This window comes from Gasterosteus aculeatus, chromosome 16, assembly GCF_964276395.1.
Source record: "Gasterosteus aculeatus chromosome 16, fGasAcu3.hap1.1, whole genome shotgun sequence".
Taxonomy (NCBI): Eukaryota; Metazoa; Chordata; class Actinopteri; order Perciformes; family Gasterosteidae; genus Gasterosteus; species Gasterosteus aculeatus.
Window position 1 is genome coordinate 3,288,708 of NC_135704.1, and position 25,622 is coordinate 3,314,329.

Below are 25,622 nucleotides of genomic sequence, written 5' to 3' on the forward strand. Positions count from 1 at the left end.
CCTCTCCCGGAAGCTGCAGCCTTTGAAGGTGCGCGGGTCTCGCGCCGGTCTTGGCAAGTTTTTTTTATTTTATTTCTATGGACTTTGAAAGTGAGATTGTGGGTTTTAATGGGGGAGATAAGAGGCTGGGGGTGGTGTTGTTTTACACACTACTATATGAGGCCCTGCGTGTTGTCAACATAGCTTTTTGAATCTGTTTGTCCATGAATGATTCATGCCATCGTTTGTTCTTCCGTGGGCCTGTTGGGCCTGGCTTCTTTTTTTGCTGAGAGAATATTTGACAGAAATGTCTGGACAGGAGGTGAACACTATTTCATGTAATTTAAGAATGATATTGCACTTTTGTTAACTCTTGTTTCCATTCAAGAAGGTCATATTTTTTTTAAGGAACACATGAAACCAGGTGGAATTATAATTAATCCTTCCTTTTGCACTCTTTGATTCTCTCATCTTCACAAAATCTCATCTCATCTCTCATTAAGCATAATAATTTGACACTTGTTAATTATTGACTGTATATGTCCTGCTTTTTTTTATTATTTTTTTAGCATGAAATTTAAGTTGCAAATTAAATTTTTTAACATCAAGGGTCTGCACAATTATAGCTGGTTCATCTTTTCTTTTTCTTTGTTTCATCCATCATATACAACGGCACCATGAACCCCAAAGCGAAAGACCAATCACTACAGAAGGCATGCGAGAGAGGGACTTTTCACATTACACAGCCTATTCAAGTAAATGTTTCTTCTCTTACAGAACACAACAAAAACATTTTTTTTAAACCCAGAAAATTAGGATGGAATTTACGGTTAAAAAAACATCAGCAGGGTAGGCTACGATGCATCACCAAAACTGATATTATTATTCTTTGGTGTTCCTTTAGTTCCAGTACAACAATGATACCAGCAAATAAATTACAATGTACAAAACAACATTTTTTTCTTGTAATTAAAAACTACACAACATTCACAAGCATCAGTACAATTACATAAACAAATCCTATAAGGCCAAAGCCTGTCAGTGTAGACATTTAGGGTCTCATGGGGACTCGTACGCTTTAACAAGCATGACACTTTTGCATAAAATATAGTCTTAAATAGTTCTTAAATATTACAAAATTCCATCCAAATACATGTATAAATCTGAAAAGGTAAAATAGAAACCCCTAAGACACTCAGATGTTTGCCTCCTTTTTTTTGTCCTTATTGTTTTATCAAAGTTTGTACCACATCTTACAGAAATCAAACGGAGTAAAAAAAAAATCATCTCATCCTCTAAAATAAGTCCATGGACATTTGCCGTTGTCCGGGGCTGTGAGCGGTGCCATTTGTTTTCCTTAAATGTTTGAAATACGACAGTGATTGATAGCAGGCCAGTTATTAAACTGTTTGGGGGGTTGGTGGGAGGTCACTTGAAACCTGTCCTCTCAGCACACCAGTTGAGACTGATTAAACCCTGCATATTGCTCCACTAAAATAATGATAACTGCCGAAAAGCCCTACTGCGTCGGCCCTTTCATAATAACACTGCATTCCAGTTCTAGTGTATGTTGTTACATTTCAGCAGTTTTGATCTACATTTCAGGAAAGGTCAGGGGTCACCTTTGAAAAAAAAAGAAAATCTGCCACATGTAGTTAGACAGATCTGCTGCATGGTTGGATAACGTGACCGATGGGGATCTACACACTGCAACGGCTCCCTACGTCTGACAGTCACGTGGTCCAAAACGGGTCGCGGGTCGTCAGAGCATTGTCCTTGGGTCTGAATGTCTGAAAGAGTCTTCGTCCGAATCCGACGTCGGCACGTCGCTGGAGGGGGTGTGGAGGTGGTGGGGCCCTCCGCTCCCCTGGCACACGTACCACTCGTTGAGGTTGGTGACCTGGGGGGAGAGGTTCGCCGAGGTTCGGTTCCTGTGCGGCTCCGAGGTGGGGGACAGCGGGTCCCCGAGCGGGTTCGTGGAGGATATGTAGGGGACGTTGGTGGTGGTGGTGGTGGTGGTGTTATTGTTGGTGGCGGGGGGCGGGGAAGACTTGCAGTGCACCTTCATGTGCTTCCGCAGCGAACTCGGGTGCGTGTAGGACTTGTCGCAGCCGCGCACCTTGCAGTAGTACGGCTTGTCGCTGGTGTGGACGTGGGAGTGCTTCTTCCGGTCGCTGCTGTTGGCAAATTTTCTGTCGCAGCCTTCAAACTCGCACTTGAAGGGTTTCTCTCCTGGAGGGGGGCGAGAGGAGGGGGGGGGGGGGGGGGTAGGCAAAAAGACAGAATTCACGTTACTCGCAAGGACTGAGGTGGACGAGTTTTCTCATGCATCTGAAGGCTGAAGCATGCAATGCATGTTCGTTTGCACCGCATTAAATAAATCCAGACGTGCAGCCCTGGAGCACCTCGCCCTCCTCCACTGGGAGGGTGGGGGGGGGGGGGACACACGAACACGCGCGCACACACACGCGTATAGCAGCCACGATGGCTGCATACCCACTTGTTCCAAAGCCGTTTCCACAAACACGTCTAACATGCCTTTAGGCTTTCTGATTACACGCATGTTGGGGGGGGGGGGCTCTGAATACAAGCTAAGCCGTTCATGTATACCGTAACTCCGCGCACAGCGCCGTTGTGTGAGGTGCGGAGGCCTGTCGAAGCTGGTGGTTTACGGGCAGAAAATAGAGCCACGTCAACAAAAACACTACCGATCTCCATCTGTGTAACGAAGACAACAACAACAACAACAACAAGAGCAAACGCTCGTGCGCTTCGAATGTTGCGGGAAAGCGGGCTGCGTGTTTACTGCCTGTCGTGAACTTTTCTGCGCTGTGCAGCTCTGGCCAACAATTACTCCCGTGGGTTGTTTCTGGATCATCTTAGTTATGTGGATATCACACGCACTATATAAACTCGGGCAGACGTCCCGTGCACGAGGATAATTACAGTTACGCGGTTCTCCATTGCTGCCCCGCACGTATGCGTAAGTACGCATCGCACATAACATGCCCCCAAGCCCTCCGCGCGCACGCACACCCGGCGTTCCGGCGGCTAGTAAAGTCGTTTATATGTATTTATTCACATGTCGTGGAATAGAACAGTTCGTCCCGAGTGTGCATTTACGCGCGGACCCCATTGGTTTAAGACATGCACAGCAACACGAGGCTTCGCCCCCCCTCCACATACTGACCTGTGTGCGTCCTCTTGTGAATCTTTAAATTCTCCGACCTCGCGAACACTTTCCCGCAGCCCGGGAACGGACACGGGAAGGGCTTCTCCCCCGTGTGAACTCGGATGTGGTTTATCAGTTTGTACTTCGCCTTGAAAGCCTTCCCTTCCCGCGGACACTCCTCCCAGAAGCAGACGTGGGAGCTCTGCTCCGGTCCGCCGACGTGCTCCACCGTGACGTGGTTCACCAGCTCGTGCATCGTGCTGTACGTCTTCGAGCAGGGCTTCTTCTGGCTCTGGTCCTGGTCGATCCACTTGCAGATCAGCTCTTGCTTGATGGGCTGCCGCATGTATCTCAAAAACGCCCCCGCCGCTCCGTGAGGAGCAGACGCGATGTTTACATTGAGGTTCATGGAGTTGTAGTTGTGGAGTGAAGACGGTCCATAGTGCTCCGGCCTGTGCCCGAAGTGCTCCGGCCTGCCGTAGATGTCCCCCGGTATACCCAGGCGCATCTGCCCGTTGAGGGCATGGTGGTGGTGGTGGTGGTGGTGGGCACCCGGGGACGCCTGCTCGTGGAGTCCAGTGAAAAGCGAGTGGGCCCCGCTCTCCGCGTGCCCGTAAGCACCTGTTGGGGAGATGAACATGCCATGGTGATGAGGGGAGGAGGCGGAACTATGCTGGTCGCCAAGTGCATGCATAGCAGAGGCTGAGAGTTCTCTCCTGAGGATGAAGTCCCTGCTGCTCGAGTAGCCCGAGTGGGGGTGGGCCACGGGGAAACCGACTGTGGGCTGGGCAGGAGCGAAGGACGCCGCGGTCTGCGCTTCGTGGTGGCTCTGAATGTGCTGAGACGGGCTAAGTTTGAGAGCGTTTGTCTGTGCCATGTGCTCTGGTCCGAATGGAGTGAGTGCCACTCCGGGGTCGTTGCCCAGCTCCCCAGGGTGGAGGTGGGCATGGTGGGAGAGAGGGTGATGCCCCCCTAGCCCCGGGAAGCCTGTCATATTCTGATGAGGAAGGGGCTGAGTCGCTGCCAAATCCGCTAGTCTTAACGCCGGATTCCTCTTGCTCAAAGGGGGCTCCATAACTACACCGACGAGTCCATCCGCGCTCGCCGCGATTGTTTCTCACCCCGCCGCGCCCTCTAAAACATTAGGAAAATATGTATATAAGGGGCTCTATAAGTTCTTTTGTCCGGCTTCTAACTCTGCTTGCTCCCCTTTCCCACTCTGTCCTCAAGCGATTGGCAGAACACACAACAGTTGGAGGACACAGTGGGGAATACGGTTTAGAAATGGCACCACGGGTATTGGACGGATTTCGGTGACTGGCAGTTAGGAGAACGAAGCGATTGGCTGTCGTTCAGCGCAGGGGCTCAGCAGGGTTCCGCCCCCTCGCTCTCTTTATCGCGGTGGACTCCGAAAAGTTGTATTCACAAAGTTACCGGCGGATTGTTGTTGGTGTTTTATGTTTCTCACTTGCGCGGCTCTCTTTTTATGCGGTAAATGCAACTCAGTTTATCACCGGTTCGTTGTCTGTACATAGAGAGAGATGGGGGGGGGGGGGGGGGGGGGGGGGGGGGGTAAAGAAGCCCGCTGGTGGTGGAGAGATGTATGTGATCAGTGTGGATGTGGAGAGAGCACAACGACGGCACCTTTATTTTTTTAATTTGCATGTGGATATGAAAAAATGTCTGTGTAAATATAAATAGACCTCAGACGGTTTGTCAGTAAGGTATAAAACTATTTAAAAAATGTTAATGCATGTATAAATTGTACAAACCGTTTATAAATTCTATTTGTAACCTAATACCCTGGAATGGTGATTGGATGTATGCAATATATGTATTTCAATCCTCAGAGAAATATTTGATATTGTTTGCTGTTTTTATCATGAACTATTAATCATTCGATAATAGTTATCAATGAATATCATTCCGTTCCCCAAAAAGCACCAAAACAACATTATTACAGCACAGGAATCCAAAGAAGCTTCAAATTGAATTATGCTGTCTGCACAAATGCTGAAGTTGGGAAAACCCAATAAACATTTCATAATTTCTTATTAGTTCAGGCCGTTTTTCATAGAAATCCCAATAATAGGAATCTCAAATATAAAAAACAACAACTCAGTGAAGGCCGACCTGAGCGCGTGTACACTAAACTAAGTATGTTAGTTCAAATAAACGGCCCTAAAAGGTGAAACGATTATTATAATTTATAATTCCCGGCATTATTTACCGACCATTTGCCATGTTGATTATAATTGAGGTTGGCAGTAGCAACTTGTATTTAAGTTGCCCACTGGACGGATCACGCCGTTGAAGAGCCCCGTTGACAGCGGGACGTGGATCTGTCATGACACGTCTTCATCCAGACACCTTCCCGATGGATCCGTGGGAGCTGGAGTCCAAACTCCGAACCCGCACGTCATCAGAGCTTGTGTAACTCCAACGGCAGCTGAGCTGCAAAAAAAAAAAAGTATATAATGAACACTCCCCCGCTCAGGACAATGTAATTGATTTCCGCAGAGAGTCCGTGCACGTTATGGGGCCTGTTGCATGTGCTCCTCAGCGGGAAAAGATGATTTATGAACGTGATTCAGCAACCGAGACAAATGCTCTCAGAAGAAGCTACGTGTTAAAACTTTTGTACAACCGACACATCGGTACATCATATACATATTTATATATTTATATTATATGTAAATTATATAAATACAATATTTAAATAAATGATATAAATACATTCTAAATATATAAATTATATAAATATAATGTTTGGTCTCTATAAAGTGGAGTTCTGTGGCTGATCCAGTTTATTGCTTTAGGAACAGCTGCTCGTTTCTATTTGCACAATGACTCTTTCATTTTTATAATTTAAAAGTCACCAAAAAAAACACCAAGACCACGTGTGAATGAATAAAAAAATCGTCAGCTCCAATGAGAGAATATGGAGACTCATAAAACACACGAGGAGCGGTGGGTGTACGGTTTATGATTCGTTTAAAGGGGGCCTTATTTCATACGCATTAAATAAAACAATATATTAAATTCGACCCATAACTCGCACTCGAGTTAACAACAAGAATACTACTTTTGCTGCAAATTAACATGGTCTCTGAAAATGCGAATAATGTTCCTGGTTTACACGGATCATATTCTGCCATGTGAATTGATCTTTTACATTTTTATTGACTTATAGCATCTTTATACCTTTTCTCTCCCTCCCTCTAAAACAAAGACGCTTTGTCATAAACTGGGTTATTTTACCAAAAGGAGTCAAGAGTGCAACATATGTGGTCTTAACGGGTCATGGGTCAAACATCCATGAAACACAAGGTCACAGGAGCCACGCAAGTAACCTTCCAGTGTGTCAACATATTGATATTGCCATGATAGCAGAGAGGAGGAATACGCCTTTGGCCCCTTAACTATAACGCGCGCACGCACACGCGCGCGCACACAGGCAGTGCGCCTTTATGCGGTCGGGACTGCTGACTTTATTGATTACTCAAAGCCGCAAGTTCAGATCCAAACCTATTTCCTGTAATGTAGGTTTAAAGATCTCAGTGTGTGTTGCTGATACTAGAACCTGTTGAAATACGGGTGGGGGTCCTGGCGGGGGGGTTGGAGGGGGGGGGGGGCGGTTCAATAGGCAGGACCCCCTTTCTTCTACAAGCAGAATCCGCCATGTGACTCTCTATATAGATTTTTTTTTCTTTTCTCCTTCTTTCTTAGATTTTTCTTTTCTCTATATCCGGGGAAGGTTTAATCCAGAGAAATAAAGAGCTTCTTATAGTGTCGGTAGACGTGACTTTGAACTTGGATCAGCTCTTGTGTTTCCTGTGGTGCGCGGTGCAATAGACTGGGAAGAATGGCGCACACAACACTCAGCCTGTCCCACCCCGACCTCAGAGACACACCGCAAAAAAAAAAAAAAAGTTCATAAACGTTTCCCTCTCCTCATCCATTATATACATGCAGAGCACCGGAGGGCTCACTCTCTGGTTTGTGTGTGGAACGGGACAACTTGTGGGACTTCTGAGTTGGTGAAACTGTGAGTAAACTTCCTTTAAACTTGCGCGTGAATGGGCAGTTGTGGCGCATCGTGGCCAAAAGTGCTATCGATCTGTCTCAATTTAAAGAGGGATGTGGTGCGTAATGGAAAGTCGCCAACAAGCTCATTTCCTGTGGCAATACATGCTTTTTTCTATACGAACGAAGTGTCATCAAAATCGCAAAGCAATTGATGCATATCATATATATAATATTAATTATTATCTGAACGCATTTATATATACATATACATGCTTTGAGCTATATATATATATATAAATAATGTGTGCGTGTCTGCGTGTGTGTGTGTGTGTGTGTGTGCGCGTGCGTGTGTGTGCAGCCTATTGTTTCCTGGAGGGCTAGAACCCCAACCCGCACGCACAGACCCCGTGCTCATACACAGCACCATAACATCTCATTCAATAACACTTCACATCCATCAAGGCCCGACCTCACAGGTCACTTCATGGTTAACACGGATCCAAACGAAGCTCGCCACCCAGAACACGCCACGTTATTGCTGCGGCTGAACGCGAGAACCAGAACCCGCGCCGTGCGGAACCGTCGTAAAAAATAAGCGGTGGCGGCTGGTTACGCCGAAGGCCAAGTTGCGGTTCTATATTGACTTCACGTGGAACCACGTGTGCTTTTTCCGCTGCAATGAGATCGCGAGAGGTTTGTTCATATTTCAATGATTCTTTGAACAGCATCATAACTTACGGACAGATCTTTAAAAAGATACAGGTGGTATGTTTTTATGGAACGATTTATTACACCATTACTATTATTATTGATTCATTAACAACATGTTTTCGTGCTTTTTTTGTAAAAAAAAAAGAGAGGAAACCCGTCGGTGGTGTGTTGTTTTTTAATGAATCGCTTGTCTTTTCATTTGTATGTCGCCCGTCACTATTTTTTGAGACTTAATAAAAATGCTTTACAATATAAATCCTCACGATGCTTCAGGGTAAGATGCCGGAAAATCAGTTGACACTTATTCTGCAGCCATACTGACGTGTACTTAAGATCTGGTCCCCGGTAGTGCAGATATTATCATGGTTAATTGATGAGCACGCTTAATAACACAACTCTATGGGCTGACAGAAGAGCTGGATTCTTGTTTTAAATTAGTATTTCGAAATGTAAAACAAAAGTGACTACCTTGTATTTAGGTTTAAAATATATATATATATTTTATTACTACAACTTGGCACATATACTGGAATATAAACAAGCAAAACATGTCCTCTCCTCTCTCTCTTGCCGGGATTGTATATACCCCCCCCCCCACCACCACATACCCCCAGGCCCCCATCTCATCCTCCTCCTCCAAAAAAAAAACCCTCTTCCAAAAGTAGGCGGTAATTATTAGTGGAAAAAATGGCGTTGCACCATTAAATCGCGCGAGCGCCGGCTCCTATTGGAGGAGCGCCTGGGATTGATGAGGCACGGCGGCCAATGAGAGCGCGCGGAGCGGACGAACGGGCTCCAGTTTAAAGGGGGCGGAAGAGGAGGTAGAGCCAGTCCACGGAGAAACAGGGACCCTCCGCGAGAAACGCACGCGAGCCCGGACAAATAAATTCCTTGCCCCCTGAAAGTCGGAACGGCGTTTTTTCCCCGAGACGCTCCAGCCGCTCTCACTCTATGCGCGCCGTGGACACCCAGTAAGATAATTATTTCATTCTTCGAGTGCATTTTTTTCTGGGAGGGGGGAGAGAGAGAGAGGGGAGGGGGGGTTGTAGAAGGCAGCCAACTGCCGCAGTCTAGAGAAGAGGACACGGGGAAACTCTTCACTTCGTTTGGATTTTTTTTTTTAAAGCACAAGTTTAAAGAACTAGATCCGATAATCCGATCTGAATTCTTTTTTCCCCTCCTCCTCCTCCTCGCGAGCGGAGCGCGGTTTTAAATCACGCCTGATATGATGTGTCCAAGGTTTGGAAGTTGAATCTGCTCACCAGCATTTGATTGTGTTCTCCAACTTATTTGCCGTACAGCCCTCATTTGTTTTAAACCAACAACAACAACAAAACAAAAACAAAAAAACCACCCTGAAATAATGCTACTGGATGCTGGTCACCAGTTCCCCGGACTGGGCTCCTTTGCCAGGCATCACTCGGCCAGCGAGATGCAGGACAGAGACTTGAGTTTGGCGCAAAACAGCTTCGTGGACTCCGCGCACATGGGCGCGTTTAAACTCAACCACGACCTCTCCCCGGGACAGAGCTCTGCCTTCACCAGCCAGGCGCCGGGCTACCCCGCCGCGGCTCTCGGGGCTCACGCCGCTCACGTCACGTCGTACGCGAGCTCGCCTTTCAACTCCACCCGGGACTTTCTCTTTCGCAGCCGCGGCTTCGCAGAGTCCTCTCCGGCCGGCGGCCAACACGCTATTTTCGGCCCCGCGGCGGGGTCCCTGCATCACTCCCACACAGACACTCAGGGCCACATTCTGTTCCCGGGGATCCACGACCAGCACGGCTCCCACGGCTCCCCGAACGTGCTCAACGGGCAAATGAGGCTCGGACTACCCGGGGAGGTTTTCGGACGCTCCGAGCAGTACCACCAGGTCTCCAGCCCGAGGACGGACCCGTACTCGGCGGCGCAGCTGCACAACCAGTACGGCTCCATGAATATGAACATGGGGATGAACATGGCAGCCCACCACCACCCCGGTGCCTTTTTCCGCTACATGCGTCAGCAGTGCATCAAGCAGGAGCTCATCTGCAAGTGGATTGACCCCGAGCAGCTGAGCAACCCGAAGAAGAGCTGCAACAAAACTTTTAGCACTATGCACGAGCTGGTCACGCACGTCTCCGTGGAGCACGTCGGCGGGCCGGAGCAGACCAACCACGTCTGCTTCTGGGAGGACTGCGTGCGGGAGAGCAAGCCGTTCAAGGCGAAATACAAGCTGGTGAACCACATTCGGGTGCACACCGGGGAGAAGCCGTTCCCGTGCCCCTTTCCCGGCTGCGGGAAGGTGTTCGCGCGGTCGGAAAACTTGAAGATACACAAGAGAACGCACACAGGTAAATATTAGTTAATAATGTGATGGTCTTCTTCTTTTTTTTTTTTTTTACTGTTTTTTTGTTGCTATCACTAAGTCGGAATGCGCGTTTATTCCCATGTTGTAAACAGCGCGCCTTGCCGCGGCAAACACGAATTAAGATCTAATTATCAGCGACTATTTCACGCTGCTAGAGTCGATGGTAGATTTTAGGAGAACACCCAAGAGAACGAGATAAATATTTAGTGGGAGGGACACATGGCACGGGCACATTTTTTCCGAATTTCTACAAATTTGCTAAAAGAACACAGCAGGTCTGTCGATGTTTTACAGTTTTTGTGGGGGGTGAAAAAAAAAAAAAACTGGGTCAAAGGGGACAGCGAGAGCGCGTCGCGTGCAGACAGGCGGTGTAGTGAATCCCATCAGTTACGCTGCGCTCTCGCCGTGCATCCCATCACCTTTTAGTTGCATTTTTACGCGCATTTTTTTCCAAATCGATTAAGTCTTTATTTGGGGAGATTTGTGCCTTTTTTTTATTCGCGGGGAAACACCTTTTGTGTTTCATCCGTTCGTCCTTCATGGATCCGATAGGAAATAAAGGTGCAAGACGGGAGGCCGTTACCGGCCCTGTTTGCACGTTCTCCTGGATTTATTTTTCTTGGGGGAGATTCTGCCATGAAATCGGCCAGGTGCTAATTAGATTTTTATTGTCTCCCAGGCAAATGGTTCGCCTTCTGTAGGGCCCACTGAGGACGGCCATAGCCCCCCCACCTCCCCTACACACACACATACACCATTCACTCTACAACCCCCTTCCAAATCACTATGCGCATTATTTATGAAGCCCCCCTACCCCGACTCATCTCTGCTCTGTTCTCTGGAACAGCCTTAAACTTTGAATGTCGCACATGTGGGTTTGGAGGCACTACGAGTTGTTTTAAAACCGCCATTGCTGTGAATTTACACTAAACCTCTTATCTTTTTTTTCGGTACCATTTGTACGCATCCAATGAGTTGCACAGAGGCCTTTCTCTGTGAAGTAAAAAAAAAAAATGGGGGTTAAATTCTGACATTCTTTTTTTTTTTTTTTCTGCAGGGGAGAAGCCGTTCCAGTGTGAGTTTGAAGGCTGCGACAGAAGGTTTGCAAACAGCAGCGACCGAAAGAAGCACATGCACGTTCACACGTCGGACAAGCCTTACCTCTGCAAAATGTGTGACAAGTCCTACACGCACCCCAGCTCTCTACGAAAACACATGAAGGTAAATAGCCAGTGTGAAGGGGTGTGTATTGTTTTCATTCATTGTCACCTACATTATTTTTCACCTATGGTGCCTGATTGTAAATACTTATTTTTCCTCCTCCCCAGGTCCACGAAGCCTCCCCACAACCATCAGACTCCTCACCAGCAGCCAGCTCCGGCTACGAGTCCTCCACACCTCCAGGCCTAGTGTCCCCCACCACCGAGACCCAGAGCAACACCACCCTGTCCCCAGCCTCGGTGGTGCACAACACCACCAGCCACAGTGGCCTATCCTCCAATTTCAGTGAATGGTACGTGTAGGACTGAAGCGAAGCGACACACACTCACTTCACAGCACTGGACCATTCAGCAGGAGATTTGGGACACGTGCACTAAAGGGGCACACAAAACATTTCTTTATTTTAATATTTTTTTCACCAGGGAAGATGAGGATTATCAACAGAGGAAAATATGTATAATAGCGAAGGTGTATTTCATATTGTAAATAATTACTTAAAGCCCACTTTCCCCATCGGTTGTGATAGTTTGTCAGTCTTCGGTGTATAGATGTTCCTTCAATGGTAGCTATTTCTCTAACTGGACTTTTAGTGCACATATTACAATTAAAAAATGTATTATAGTGTTGAATATTGTGATCTTAAGGCAAATTGATTGTACTATACTAAACATCTATAAACTGGAACGAGTGCCAAAGTTAACATTTAACTCCAACGGACCACAATATTACGCTTGTGAATGTATATTTTTTAGTTTGCTGGGCTTTGACTTTGATGTTTTGTGCTTTGCAAGTTTGAATTGTGAAATACTATCTGGAGGATCGTGAGGAAAATAAACGTTGTGCCGTTCAATTTTCTGTAATTACACACCCTTCCTTTTGTAAATATCAACTGCCATATTTATCCATTTGTAATTAAATTATGGTATTTACTTGCTACAGATGAAACAGTATTTATAAAAGAATGTTTCTTTACTATAAATATGTACAATTGCGAGCTAAACATGGGCAGTTGTTTCGTTATGTGCTTTTGTTCAAAGTTTTAAGAGGTGTTTCCTTCCTTATTGTGACAAGAATTTTACTGCATACAAATATAATAAAAGGTGTTGCAAGTGCTAAATATTCCCTTTTGACTTTTTCCCACACTTTCTGGTTGGCCAGCGCGGTTCTATTTATTGTTTGGGAGGCTTTAAGTTTAGTTTTGGAAATTATTCGGCCAACTCTCCTCGTCTTGCCGACCCTTCTTACAGGGCCGTAAAAATGAGGCTGTCGTGGAGCAAAATATAAGTACGAATAAAGCGAGAGATTTTGGGGGAAGTCAAGATCTGTCTGCAGAGTCGGCAAGAAAAATCTTGACAAGGCCCCAGTATCTAATGTGTAGAGAGCTTTTTAATTTAAACACATCTTTACTCTTCCTTTAGAGACAATAACTACCTCTTATCTGAATCATTCGACTAAAATGATATCTTCTCAGTTCAGCACCTGAGTTCTTTTGAAAACACACACACACATCACTGCACAGGAGCTAGTCAACTTGAACTTGCCTGTGCTTGTGCAGAGAGCTTCTTGGTGCTCTGGTCTGCCGGCTGTGAGGGCCTTGTGCCTCCTTCCCTTCATTTCCATGGCTTCAAAACGCTTCTTCAGACGTGCTTGTTTTACATTTGACTGCATTTTGGTAAACGATATAGATTTCCACCAGTGAGGTTGTGCTGCTCACAGATATCCGAGGATCTTTGTACAATGCATAATCTGATGGAGCCCGTGTCATGGATAGTATGGGAATTAAATAGGCTGAAGGAGAATAGCAGTGGATGTTTTGGGTGATGCATGGCCGTGGGTTGTTGGTATATTTGTGTCGGGTAGACGTTGAGGAACACAGAAGTCAAGTGTCCTCTCGATTCCTGCTGCAGGCCGATTGTTGGAGCAAGTGGCCCCGTGTCCGTGTCACGGAGCTGCAATGACTGCAGGCTGCTCAGAGAAGGATGTGGCATAATAAAAACAAGCCTGGATCTGCTGTTTACAAACAGACAGTGGTGTCAACTCAAATCAGCATGCGAATACTGACGTTTTTGATTTCATTCAAAAAACCTTTTGAATGTACTAAAAAAAGGCTTTTTTTAGACTGAAGTGCTAAGTCGAGTTTATCTCAGGTTGAGATATTGGTTCATATTCAACTTGTAATTTGCTTCCTAACGGCCCCTCCAGCGGCCGGAGGAAGGTGTGACCTGCGGGGAGGCGGAAAGGTCAGCTCCACCCGGCGCGTCGATGCCGCTTCCTGTTCGGCTCCAGCTGCGCCGATATTGATCCACGGAGAAGGAAGTTTTTTTTTTCCTCCTTTCTTTCTCCTTCTTATTCGGATGTCATAGTTCATTGTGCATTAGACTACTGTGCGGATGCAACCAGAGCTCCCAGTAACTCGCAGGGCAGAGAGTCACGCGTGGACTCAGACCGAAGTTCATGGTGGAAAAATCTAAAAGGTTTAAATTCAGTGAGCAATTGCAACCGTTTTGCATGATTGTGTTTAAAGGGAGGGGAGGTGCGGGGAGGGAGGGGGGCGCTATTTGCCAAAAACGTTCATTTGACAAGAGATGTTTTATTAATGGAATAATATCATATTGTAGACGGTCAACAGTGTTCAAGTCTCCTTTTACTGTTTGAACGATCCGAATATTAGTGTCTCTCTTTATGATGAGCCGTTTATAAAAATGTATTTCTGCAAGGATTCATAACGCAGAGGACCTGAATCTAACAACTTATTGGCATTTTATAGAAGCACGTCAGGTGAATTCATTGCAGCCTGGCCACATTTTTTCAGAATGAAAACAAAATATATATTTATTTGTTATATTTAACACAACTTTAACTATGCGCCAGTGGGGATGAGAGCTGCGCCCCCGCTGGCGTGTGCGTGCGTGTGTGTGTGTGTGTGTGTGTGTGTGTGTGTGTGTGTGTGTGTGTGTGAGAGAGAGACATGGGGAAGCGCAGACCCGTGAGGTGGACGCAGGTGCTTTTTAATCGCGCACGTCACAGACAGACAAAGCGGTCCGCGTGTCGATATTCGGGACGAACTGTTGGTCAAAGGGAGCTCTGCCTCTGCGCTCTTGGTTCGTGCAACGGGCTTAAACCCTCGTGCCGTCCGCTGCGGCGCGGGTTGCCGGTTTGAGTGAGAGGAGGCGGCGGAGGGCCGCAGGCCCCCCGGGGGGGGGGGGGGGGGGGGGGGGGGGGGGGGAGGCGGTCGGTGCCGCCCTGCGCGCTGTTGAGCCTCCACGTGTTGGTGTGCTTCCCGCCGCACCTGTCGGCCCTGGCAGGTGACTGCGGCGGACCGGATGTGAGGCACCAGTGGGTTTTGATGACAATGGACGGATTTGCTTCCACTCACTCCCTGTCTCTCCCCCCTGTCTCCCCCCACTCTCTCTCTCTCTCTCACTGACGCGCACGCTCTTAGTTTGTTTTTCTGGCCACGTTGTGAAGAACTGACGAGGTTCCGTAATGCTTTTTGTGTCTTTGCATAAATATGTGTGAATGAACGTGTAACGGTTGGAAGAGATGAAACTCCCATCATGGGTAATTGCTCCAAGTCATTCATAATTCATCATGCTGTGGACGGCATAGTTGTTGGTTTTCCCATCATGCGAATGTTAAAGGAAAATGTTGTGTTTGTGTCTTGTAGGGAAGCCGGTGACACGGGTTTGACCTTTTTCTACACAGCGGAGGTCGTCATGATGTTCAGCATTTAACGACTGAAACTAGTTCGTAAAACGCCAACAGCTTTGGAATTGTTTAACAATTATAATACGATTATTATATTAAGATAGTTATAAGATATAAGATAATTATATATATTTATATAATTAAATACATCAAATTATTACAATTCAAATACAAAAATAAATCCAGAGATAAATAAATAGATGAATAGCCTTTTCTGCAAGTGCGTCATAACGAACCAATAACGAGATTATTATAATCCTTTCTTTTTAGACAAACGCACACGTTTGTAAATGCCAGGATGAATTGTTCCGATGACCACAGCAAATGTTGCTCCTCGAAAACAAACAATCAGACGCAATAAATAATTCAATAAATATTACACATACAAATTGCAACCGGAAAGCGCTTTTTTTTCGCACGAAATCACACGTGGAGAAGCCGCGCGTTTCCACACGATACACTGCTGCTCTTTTTATTTTTATTTTTACGAATGGATGCGTCAATGTGAAAAACCCACGTTAAATGAGAGGACACTGATATAAAAACGGCCCCGTACGAACGCACAACGTTCGTAACCTTTAAACCGAATTCGTTTCTCCGGGTGATTCTCCCCAAACGGGCCTCCGCAGAAATAACACAGTCGCTCATGAAGCGTTTTTGGGGGCCGATGTGTTTTTAGAGTCAACTTTTTAAAACAAACGCCATATCCTCTGATTGAATTGGAGCTGCTCGATTGAAATGAACGTGTCCGTTTGTCGGCCTTTGTCATTCATGGTCACGCAGCAGCACCTCAGTGGGCGAGCTTGCCCCGAAGATATTTTTATATTCACTATTTAAAATCAATCTACACGACATATACAACACAACACATACCTATAAGTATTAAACCAGTTAAATCAGCCAACAAAAATGTTACAGGCATAATGTTTTTAAATGTTTGTTATGTAGAAACAAACAACAACAAAATGTTTATTTGTAGGCCTGACATGAATTAACTGTGACTGTGCATTTATAACAATATCCCTCTCTGTGTGCCTCAAACTCACAAGTTAATAGAGAGGTCAGTTCATTGGACCAATATTGTATAACTTATTAAATTAGATATATTATTAAAACATCAACATATTAACACGGTGGATTCAGTTGAATGTAAAAATATATTTTTCTTTCTCAAATGCATCTTTCTTGAGGAAATTAAGCTTCCCTTCTTTCTTTTTCTTATCTCTCTGTCTGGGACTCCCCCCCCCCCCTCGCCCCCTCCCTCCCTCCGTCTGTCTGTCTGTCCGTCTGCGACATGGCCTGTGTTGTGTTTGTACTCGAGTCGATGTACAGTCTGCCTTCCTGTGCAAGCTTGGCCCCCGCGGCCTTTCATCTGAGTTCAGCGGCCGCCTTTTCTCACACAGATGAATGTGTTTTCTGTGAAAGAGCCGGAATGGCTGTCACTTCTCCTGGCACGGCGGAGAAACAAACAAAACCCCCCTACTCCTTTAAGGAAGCTGGCGCAGGCGCCTCCCATCGGACACAAACACTACAGAGTCAGAAGCACAAATAGCCTCAAAAAAGCTTAACACTCTCCCTTTCATGCAGAAAAGCTTGGCATGACTGGCCCTCTCATGCACGCGGAGGAGCACAAAGTGGAGCAGTGCGGAGTAAATGACATACTTCAGCTTGACTGAGGTGTGCTCATTGTTGTGGTCCCCCCTCCGCCCCCCCCCCCCCCCCCCAAAAAAAGTGTTAGAATTCAACTAATCCCTCACAAACTCAGCATCCTCCCCTGCTGTTGCTTTTGCAGCGAGGTTCTCAATATGGCTCCGACATGACACCTCGCCGGCTCCCTGTTCTCCACGATGGGTAACGTGCTGTCAACGGGAGGCGTTTTTCAGGTGACTCTTTGCTGCTGCTGCAGCCGAGGCTCCATTGGACCGAAGCAGGTGTACCATGCAAGGCCCAACATAAAACCAACCAGTGGCTGCGTTCACGCACATCTTTGGTCCGGGCAAATGCTTTATCTGAATGAAACAACAATGTGTCATTGCGCACAGACCACAGCGCACATACAAGCGGAAAGACTTGCTCTCCCTTTGGAAAATCACTCTCAGCCCAGGAAACTTTCAATTTCCCAACACCTGTAAACATGCTGCAGCTTTGATCTTCAAACAGACTGGAGTTGTGCCCCCGGGGGGACGCGCTGATTTTAAAATGTTTTATAGCATCTATGCTGACAAGTAATGGAACGTACCTTTTGGGCCCTTTTTGTGTTTCATATTTTGAGCTTCTCCTTTAAAAGTCTGTCGTACAGTACGATCTTTGTCCGTTAAGTCCAACGGCTGCAACGGCTTTCAGGCAGGTTGTAGAGGCCAAACGGGTCAAACCGGGTGGAAACCTACATTATAGTGCTGCTTTATTGTGAGTGCCGGACCGAGTGCGAGATAACATACTTTAAAAGGGTCGTGAGGGTTTCAGGACAGAGGATGCAGCAGGTGTACAGACTGCACGGACTGTAAGGCCCTTTGAGGCAAATTTGCAATTTTGGGGTATAGAAAATAAAATGGATTGAATTGAAAAGGGAAAGTTAGGTTTCAACAATAAAAGCACATGATTAGGTTTTGGAAAAGCATCACAGTTTGCTGTAAAATAACGTTCAACCTTTAGGTTGCGGCATGACAACAAATGATAAGTTTAGGCAACTAAAACACTTTACTAGGTTTTTGGAAAATACCATAAAAAACGACGTACTTTTAGTTTCAGCCAACAAAGGAAATGGTACATTTAGGCAGCAAAACTGCTCAATTAGGTCTTGAGAGAACAACGCGTCTGTGCATAAAAGGACTAAGCGCAGCCATGTTGGGGCAACAGAGAGAGATGTTTTGTGAAAACATCATGATTGTGAAGTTTGCTTCAGGCATCGAATGAAATGTCTGGTGAAGTGCAAGAAAACCAAAAGGTTTACGGAAAACTGACACAAACGTTAGTTGTAGGAAACCAAACCACAGAGTCAAACTTATTTTCACAATGTAAGAAGATGCTTTGGTGCGTTGTTGGCTCGTGGGTTGGTTATTGGGTTAGCTGAATAAGACACCCCATTAAAAGAAGCCCGTTTGGGATTTTTGTCACGCAACTTCTTGATGGTGAACCGCGTTTCGTTTGTTTCCTCCGACAGAGACAACAAAACACTTATAGAGATGTTAACATGCAATCTGCGAATCCCCCCACGCCCCACCCGTCCGCCGGTTGATCTCTCTCCCGTCTCAAAATACACTGCGACACATCAGCAAAGGTTTTGCTCTGCTGCTGTTCGTGGCGGTGAGCGTAGATGTGAGCGTGCGCTGCCTTCTGTCACTCACGTTCAACCGCAGAGTGATCAGAAAACACGAGTCAGCGCTCGTATTCAAACTGATTCATATGACATGACAGGAATGAGTTGAGCATGCCCCCTACTACTGCAACACACACACACACACACACACACACACACACACACACACACACACACACACACACACACACACACACACACAGCCATCTGTCACCTGCTCTGTTTTCACTTCCTTTCAGAGGCCGTTTATTGATTTCTCTCTGAACATTTTCACAAGACAACCCTCCGACATGAGCTCAATCTAGAGAAAAAAAAACAGCCAAGTTGAGTTTTTTCCTCCAAATCTCCCTCTACTTTCAGATGATTTAATCTGTGATGTGTCTGTGACGCGGCTGTGTTGAATGTTTATTGTCTTAAAAGACATCGGTGGTAAAAGGCCGCCTGACTTCCACAGCTTTTGTCTAATGAGACCAAAATGAAAGGGGAAAGGGATCAAACCGGTTGCGGTCCCCGTGATACAGACTCTCATCCAGTAAGTCATTATCACTCTGATCGCCACCGCATTTTCGCTGTCTGCTTCCCTCCGGAGGGTTCTGTTCACGGCGGGGAGAGACAAACAAATAGCACCCTGGTGTCGGCTTCGTCACATGCAAATCAGCTGCGCTCAACTTTGCTTGTTTTGGTTCCTTCCCATCGAAAACATTTGGTCACCGGATTGATTCGGACCACTGATTGAGTTTCTCCATATATTCCCGAGGATTATATATGACAGGAAATCTGAAGAGTTTTTCCTTTCCAGCTTCATCGGTGCTCTTTTCTCAGCATGGTGCCGCTCAGATTGCACCCCACGGACATCGTCCGTCCTCCCAGAAGTGTCTCTGGTTGCCAGCCTGGGTTTTCTCAGGTTTAGTGGGCTGGAAGGAGCTAATTTGATTGACTTTCACCTCCAATTTTTCTCACTCTCCCTCCCTCCCTCATACCTCACAGTCCCCTGACAGTCAGAGACCTTTCTGGTCAGTGAGCGTATTGACTGGCAGTCAGTTAGCACTTGACATGTCAATGCCGTGTGCACGGCGGATCCCGGTGTTTTTTGTGTGTTTCTCATTGATGGGATTGATTTCTTTGGCAGCAATCTAACAGGTTATGGCAGCGCTTTACATTGTGCATTACTTCTTAAGATAGTACCCAGATGCGAGTATTATTTCAGATAGTATATAAAATAAACCTTCAGCATACTTTTATGTGTTTTTGTAAATGCTGAAAGACAAATTCGTGGGATTTCTTGCAGCCTCCTCCAGTTTAATCTCGGCCCGCAAAATGTGAAACCAACCAAACTCCACCGACCTGGCCCGCTCCCCTCAGGCACGCCAACGCTTAGAAATGAAATAATATATTTGTAAAAGTCACTTGTCACTTTGCTCGTGAGGATTCTCCGCGTTAACGGGCGCTTCTTCCCCCACAAAACATGAATATGAATACGATGTCAGACATGGGCTCACGTGCAGCGGTTGCCTTTGGCGCTCCAGAGCCCCAGAGCAGACTGACACCCCCCCTCCTCCACCCCCGCCTCCCGTTTTCTGTGCTCACCTTGTAAAGGAGGCGTTGATGGGTGTGCGATGCCCTGCTTCGGCAGTGTCAGCTCCCGAAGTTTACTCACCACCCAGTGTCTCCTGAGTCGGGGGGCCAACTAAGGCTTACCCCTCTGGCCCTCTGGACCCCCATCCCCCCAGATAAATGCTGTTTCATTGTTGTCTATTTGAAGGGAACGCAAGAATTAGAAACCATGTGTTATACAATTTGGAAAGTGTTATTGCTGGCTTGTGATAAAAGACAATCCTGCGCTGCACCAAGGCAGCGACGGCGACGGCGCGTTGAGAAGCGTCTCTCGTTTGTGTCACGTGCTCATAGGGAACTTCGCTGACAATAAAAGCCCCACGCATCCCTCGCGTGCTGTGACGCCACACACAGGCGGCAATGAGGCCATATTTAATGGGAAGGCTACAGACGGGGCGTGACGCCACGGGTGGAATTACTGGCGCTCTAACGCCGATACCGTTGGGACCTCGGTCCTAATCAGCTGGCTGAGTCGGCGGGGCCCAGGGCAAGAGTGGAATTGTGACGATTATGCATGTTTGCACATGTCTGAGGGTGGAGCGGACGGACAGACGGATGGGTTCATCAGCGACGGGGGTAGCTGGCTCCCATGCTGATCAGTAACTACCAACAGGTCCTCGCCATGTCCTCGCGGCCCCTCGTTAAAAGAAAAGGGATGGCATAATGGTTTTAAAGCGGGGGGGGGGATGATGCCAAGTGTGTGTATATAATTGGGGCTTTTTAGAAATAGATTTCTAGGGGTCACGCACGCTGAACTGTACTCCGGCGATCCTTTAAGGGTCCCCCGTCACAACGAAACCATCCCATTTTGACTTTGTAACGTGACTTTGTTATTTAAAAAAAAGGCGCACAGATGCCCTCTGGGAAGGAGGCTCGTCAAGCTTTCACCCGTCTTTCAACACGCGTGTGAACGCTTTCATGCTTTTCCGACCGTGTGTGACCCCGCATTGTCCGAGAAAAACGCACTGTAAGCTGGTAGGCATGTCAGCCCACAGTATGGGGTCCCTACTTGTGCTATAATCCCGGCCACGGCCTTTTAACCCTCTGCGGCTCACCATTCTCTCCGCTGCTATCTCCTCTCCTGGTACCTGACAGTGGAACATGGAAAAACAAATGGAGACCTTGAAAACCATAAGGCACTGCTTGTGTGCCCTCTAAGTTTTTTAAAAATTTTTTTTTATTTACCCAGATTGCTTCCCGGCCTTGAGTTTGTTATTACACTGTTTTGTTGAGAAATGTAACATCCTTGCCTGAGTTGGCTTCTTCTAAATTCACATGCAGCCCAGGGATGGTATTGATTTGCTGTTCCTCGCAGTCCGTCTCATCTCCGATACAAGGTTTGCAGCTTTTATTCAGGTGAATGTTTTCCCCACCTGTCAGAAAGTCAGCTCGAGATGAGGCCCCGCTTGACATTAAAGTAAGTCTTAGGATGCAGCCCGGCCTTTTGCGGTCTCATCTGACTGCTATGAAATACACCCAAGAGCTTGTTTGCAAAATTCCTGCAAAAATAAAAAATCTGTGTTAAAAGCTTTGCCTTATAGTCACTTACATTTGTATTTCCTTGCTTAAGTGTTCGATTCAATCTTGTTCTGCAACAACTTCCGTTGTTTCACAATAGACGCCAACAAAATCCTTTAAGGATCAGGTTTTGCACTTTATTGCTCTCCTTTAGCGACTCTGTGAACTTCATTTCACTTTTCCCTCTCCCCCCCCCTCCCCCTACTTTTACTAATAAAGCCATGTTCCCTGCTGATGGAAAATTGTCAGTTTACCTCGAGCTGTGGGGGGTCTGGCAATCAGTCCTTAGAAAAGCAGTGCCAGGTTAACCTGCTGTGATAGTGGACTCCGGGGACGCTGCCCCACCTCTGCCTGACATGCAGGCTCTGTTCTCCAATAAGAGGAACGCCTAACGCACAGCAGAGTTTTCACTGGCCTCTTCAGTATAAACAACTCTGGTCAGACCTTTAAATTCTAACCTTTTTTTAAAAATATCCTGTTGTTTCTAGTTGTGAAAAGGATTCTGCTAAATATATGCTTACGTTCAAAAGCTTTTTCCTCCACTTCCTCAGCTTTGATTGTTCGACTGGAGCCGCTCAGTCTTGTGCTATCCCTTCTAGCTAAGTCAATACGAGCTCCGCTCATTAGGGGCACAAAGGGAAGCTTCTTGAGAGTCAATCTCGGCAATCTACTGGAGGACCTGTTAATGGGACACTTGCGGTATGGGGGCTCGGATGTCTAGCACGGGGACGCGCGGTAGCGAGTTGCGTTTCTACACCTCTGCACCCGGGCTGAGAGGGACGGAAGCCTGCGACTTGAACAATAGAAGATCATCCAGAAGTTCTTGGGGTGTGTCTTCACCGGAGCACCCCCCAAGCATTTCCAATGCAGATGCTCCCTGGATTTAGCAGCTATGCATTGAAATTGTACAATTTGCCCGTCGTTGAATTTAGATGCATGTCTATGGTCACAAGCGTTTACATCACAATGCAGCTATCGCTGGGCCCTTCCATGCAAATGTGTTTTCTCTTGGAACATGGAAATAGGACAGGGGTGTTGGATTGCTCTGCTATGTCCCCCCGACCCCCAAGTGAAGGACTCAGCACCTGTTTACCACTAACATAAGGGGTCTTCATCACACAGACCCCCGGAACAAAATGTTGCGTTGGCTCACTGTATGTATGTAGCGAGGTATCAACCTCAAGCTAATCCCATTTATCACGGAAGGGCTTTCATATCGACTGCCTTTGATTAAATGAAGTGAAGTAATTAGACCGAATTAGATTAAGGAACTCGTCAGATAGTGGAGAGTTCCACCAGTTTGTGTTTTATTCTGCGTCGCTTCCTGTTTCCGTCTGATTCATCTTTGTACCCTTGCAGGTAATTTTTTCCACAATTTGTGTGCCAACTGTAAAACAATTGACATACAGTTTTTTATTACTTTAATAGTCTTTAGAGGACGAAACATTTCTTCCACAGCAACACAATAAGACTGATGTTCAATTAATGTTATATATTTCCACAATGAAGCCAACACTGTCATTAACTGCACTTTCTCATATTATAGGGTCTACTCTAAAATATATTTTTGAATAATATCTACTAGATCTCAAAATGGTACAGCAGTTAATTCGCTTGATTAATACAACAAACACTATGAACATCACTCGCTAATTAGCATATTCACTGACCTAAACATTGAGCACAACACTGTGTCTCAGTACAGACTCATAGAGGTTTGGCTGCAGACTATTAGACGGGTTGGAAAAGCGTGCACAATTTTCTCGCATTTGCAGAGCAATGATTGTAACATGTTATTGCTGACTCGCAGACATCGGGTAGCTCCGCGGCGTGGATACTGCATGCAGCCGCTCTCTCAGTCAGCACACGGGCCCAGCTCAACAGAATCTGCCACCTCCTGAGCCGGTGTAATCCCAAGGATAACTGATACAATAAACACATTCTGCACGGATAATATTTGCCGTGAAGGAGCTTGTCTGCTGCTTATTCTTCCTCCATAATGCTTCCTGTGACATGTTTACAAGGATGACTTCACGTCCGTTAAGCCCGTCTCTAGAGTCAATTTGGATTTACAGAGGAGGCGTTTTATAATTTTCAGCGCTCAGCAAAAAGAGTTGACAACAAGCTTTTCACTGAAGGGCTGCTGCTGTTCTGATGTAATGGACGATGACAGGAATATACAGGTGTTTTTGGCAAATTTGAAGTGTTGTTGTGCTTGTTTATGCGTAGTTTGTACACCCGTGTGTGTGAAACGGAGGTGAGACCGCAGAGCCTCATTCGCACATGTCTTTTTATATAAGCATGCACATTGCATATAAATCAATTAACTCGTGTGTGATTCAAACTGAGAATCATATTTTCAGTAAAAAAAAAGAAAAAAGGACCAAAGGAACTGTGAAACATAACAGATTGTGAGCCTGAATCTGATGGTAGAAGGCATGATGGTTTTGTACATAATCAAATCAAAGTTAATCCAAGACGCAATTCTTTGGCTTTTTCACTTCAGATAAATTCATGTTTACCCTCTCTGGCCCCTGGCTTTAATTTGTGAGCGAGGCCAAACCGAAACCATGTTGGGATATTCATTGCATCCCTTTTAGTCAATTCATTTAATTATGCCATTCTGCCCAGGGTGCCAGAGCAGAGCAGCATCTGAATGTTGCTCCTTCAATCTGCATGTATAAACAGTGCAGGCAGCCAGGAAGAGCCTCGGTGACCAATTGTGTGTGTTTCTGCTTTTATTTCATGTGCAGGGAGACGCAGCAGAGTTTCTTGGAGGACTGAGTCGATCCACGTCGGGAGCAAATGGCAAGAGGCCTCCTCCTCGCAAAAACTCTGTTAATTGGGAGGAAACAGCATTCGGGATTAGTGGGGAGAGGAGTTGAGCGTGTAACCATTAAAAGGCTCCCCTTGTTCTTTTTAGATGTAGTAAAACACATTGCTTTCACACTCATCAGTGACAAGGTTTTTTTTTATATTTATTTCCCTGCTAGCATCTTTAGTGATGTGACAAATGTGAGAACATACATCCTCCTCCACTTCGGTCCGCCGCGTTGAACATCTGTGCTCCCGCTGATCAGTGCAGTTCACGTGCGCCAAATCAAATTATAGCAAAACAAATCTGAAACGTAAAAAAGCCATGAACGTTTTTTTTTTTTTGTCTCAGCAGCAAGAGTGCTGGATGCAAAACAAGGTGACTAAGTGAGTGAAAATGAGTGAGTTTGTTTTTTCCTCCCTGAAGCTGTTCTTTTTCTGCTGCGAACATCACATCTTGAAGTGCAATGAAACAAAGTCAGTGTCTTCCATCACGGAATTGATCATATTTCTGGCCTCATCCCTCTGTGAACACACCGGTTGCACGTGGAATAAACAACACCTGAATGCAAAATACGTGAAAAGCTTCATTCTTCAAAAGAAAATAATGGTGGACTCAACATAACCCACCATTAAGAGAGAACTCTTTCATTCAGTTTCCTTTTAGCACAAATACTGTGTGATTTGAGATTCCTCACAGCTACATAGAGTGTAAGTCAAGGGCTTTTACTGTGCAAGGTAAGAATGGATGGTTCTGGTCTGGGCTGCCATTGACACGGTTGAAAGAAGTAATAAAGTTTGCCATCTTGGTTCGGACAATGAAGCCTCCATGTTGTTGTTTTATAAACCAGCGTGGGGGCACAGCGGCATTTATCCAACTCTGATCCTCAGTGATTGAAATAAGACAACTGGAATGACACACACACACACACACACACACACACACACACACACACACACACACACACACACACACACACACACACACACACAATACACTAGTATTTGGAAAATAATTTAGAAACACCCCAAAAGAATATAACTAATAAACTCTCTTCAAAGCCCCCAGACTTCAATTCAATTCAAAGTGCTACAGACCAAATTAAACAGATCTGAGCCATCAATGGAGCCATCTCTGTCAGTCTGACTACGGCCCACTCTAGTTGTTCAGATTGGAAGAATAATAAGTAACA

The 25,622-nt window shown here is 46.1% G+C and overlaps 2 protein-coding genes and 1 long non-coding RNA gene across 3 annotated transcripts; 2 read left to right on the forward strand and 1 right to left on the reverse strand.

The window, feature by feature from the left end:
* Positions 1–501: 501 nt before the first annotated feature.
* zic5 (Zic family zinc finger 5) lies at positions 502–4,684 on the reverse strand. The gene is made up of 2 exons (XM_040200922.2): positions 3,170–4,684; positions 502–2,211 (listed from the first exon to the last, which is right to left on the reverse strand). The coding sequence occupies exons 1-2, from the start codon at positions 4,224–4,226 to the stop codon at positions 1,742–1,744; spliced, it is 1,527 nt and encodes a 508-aa protein (XP_040056856.2). The 5' UTR covers positions 4,227–4,684; the 3' UTR covers positions 502–1,741.
* Positions 4,685–6,806: 2,122 nt separating this feature from the next.
* On the forward strand, positions 6,807–25,003 carry LOC144388793 (uncharacterized). The gene is made up of 2 exons (XR_013453037.1): positions 6,807–7,199; positions 24,369–25,003. It is a non-coding gene; the product is annotated as an uncharacterized LOC144388793 (long non-coding RNA).
* zic2a (zic family member 2 (odd-paired homolog, Drosophila), a) lies at positions 7,198–12,576 on the forward strand. The gene is made up of 3 exons (XM_040200923.2): positions 7,198–10,221; positions 11,296–11,459; positions 11,567–12,576. Exons 1-3 carry the CDS (start codon positions 9,255–9,257, stop codon positions 11,759–11,761), a joined length of 1,326 nt encoding a protein of 441 aa, XP_040056857.1. The 5' UTR covers positions 7,198–9,254; the 3' UTR covers positions 11,762–12,576.
* Positions 25,004–25,622: the final 619 nt, after the last annotated feature.

Coding starts and splice junctions, on each gene's coding strand:
- zic5 (XM_040200922.2), bottom strand. CDS start 4,226: ATGGAGCCCCCTTTGAGCAAGAGGAATCCGGCGTTAAGACTAGCGGAT. Junction 2,212..3,169: donor TCACAAGAGGACGCACACAG/GTCAGTATGTGG, acceptor GCCCCCCTCCAG/GAGAGAAACCCTTCAAGTGC.
- zic2a (XM_040200923.2), top strand. CDS start 9,255: ATGCTACTGGATGCTGGTCACCAGTTCCCCGGACTGGGCTCCTTTGCC. Junction 10,222..11,295: donor ACACAAGAGAACGCACACAG/GTAAATATTAGT, acceptor TTTTTTCTGCAG/GGGAGAAGCCGTTCCAGTGT. Junction 11,460..11,566: donor CTCTACGAAAACACATGAAG/GTAAATAGCCAG, acceptor CCTCCTCCCCAG/GTCCACGAAGCCTCCCCACA.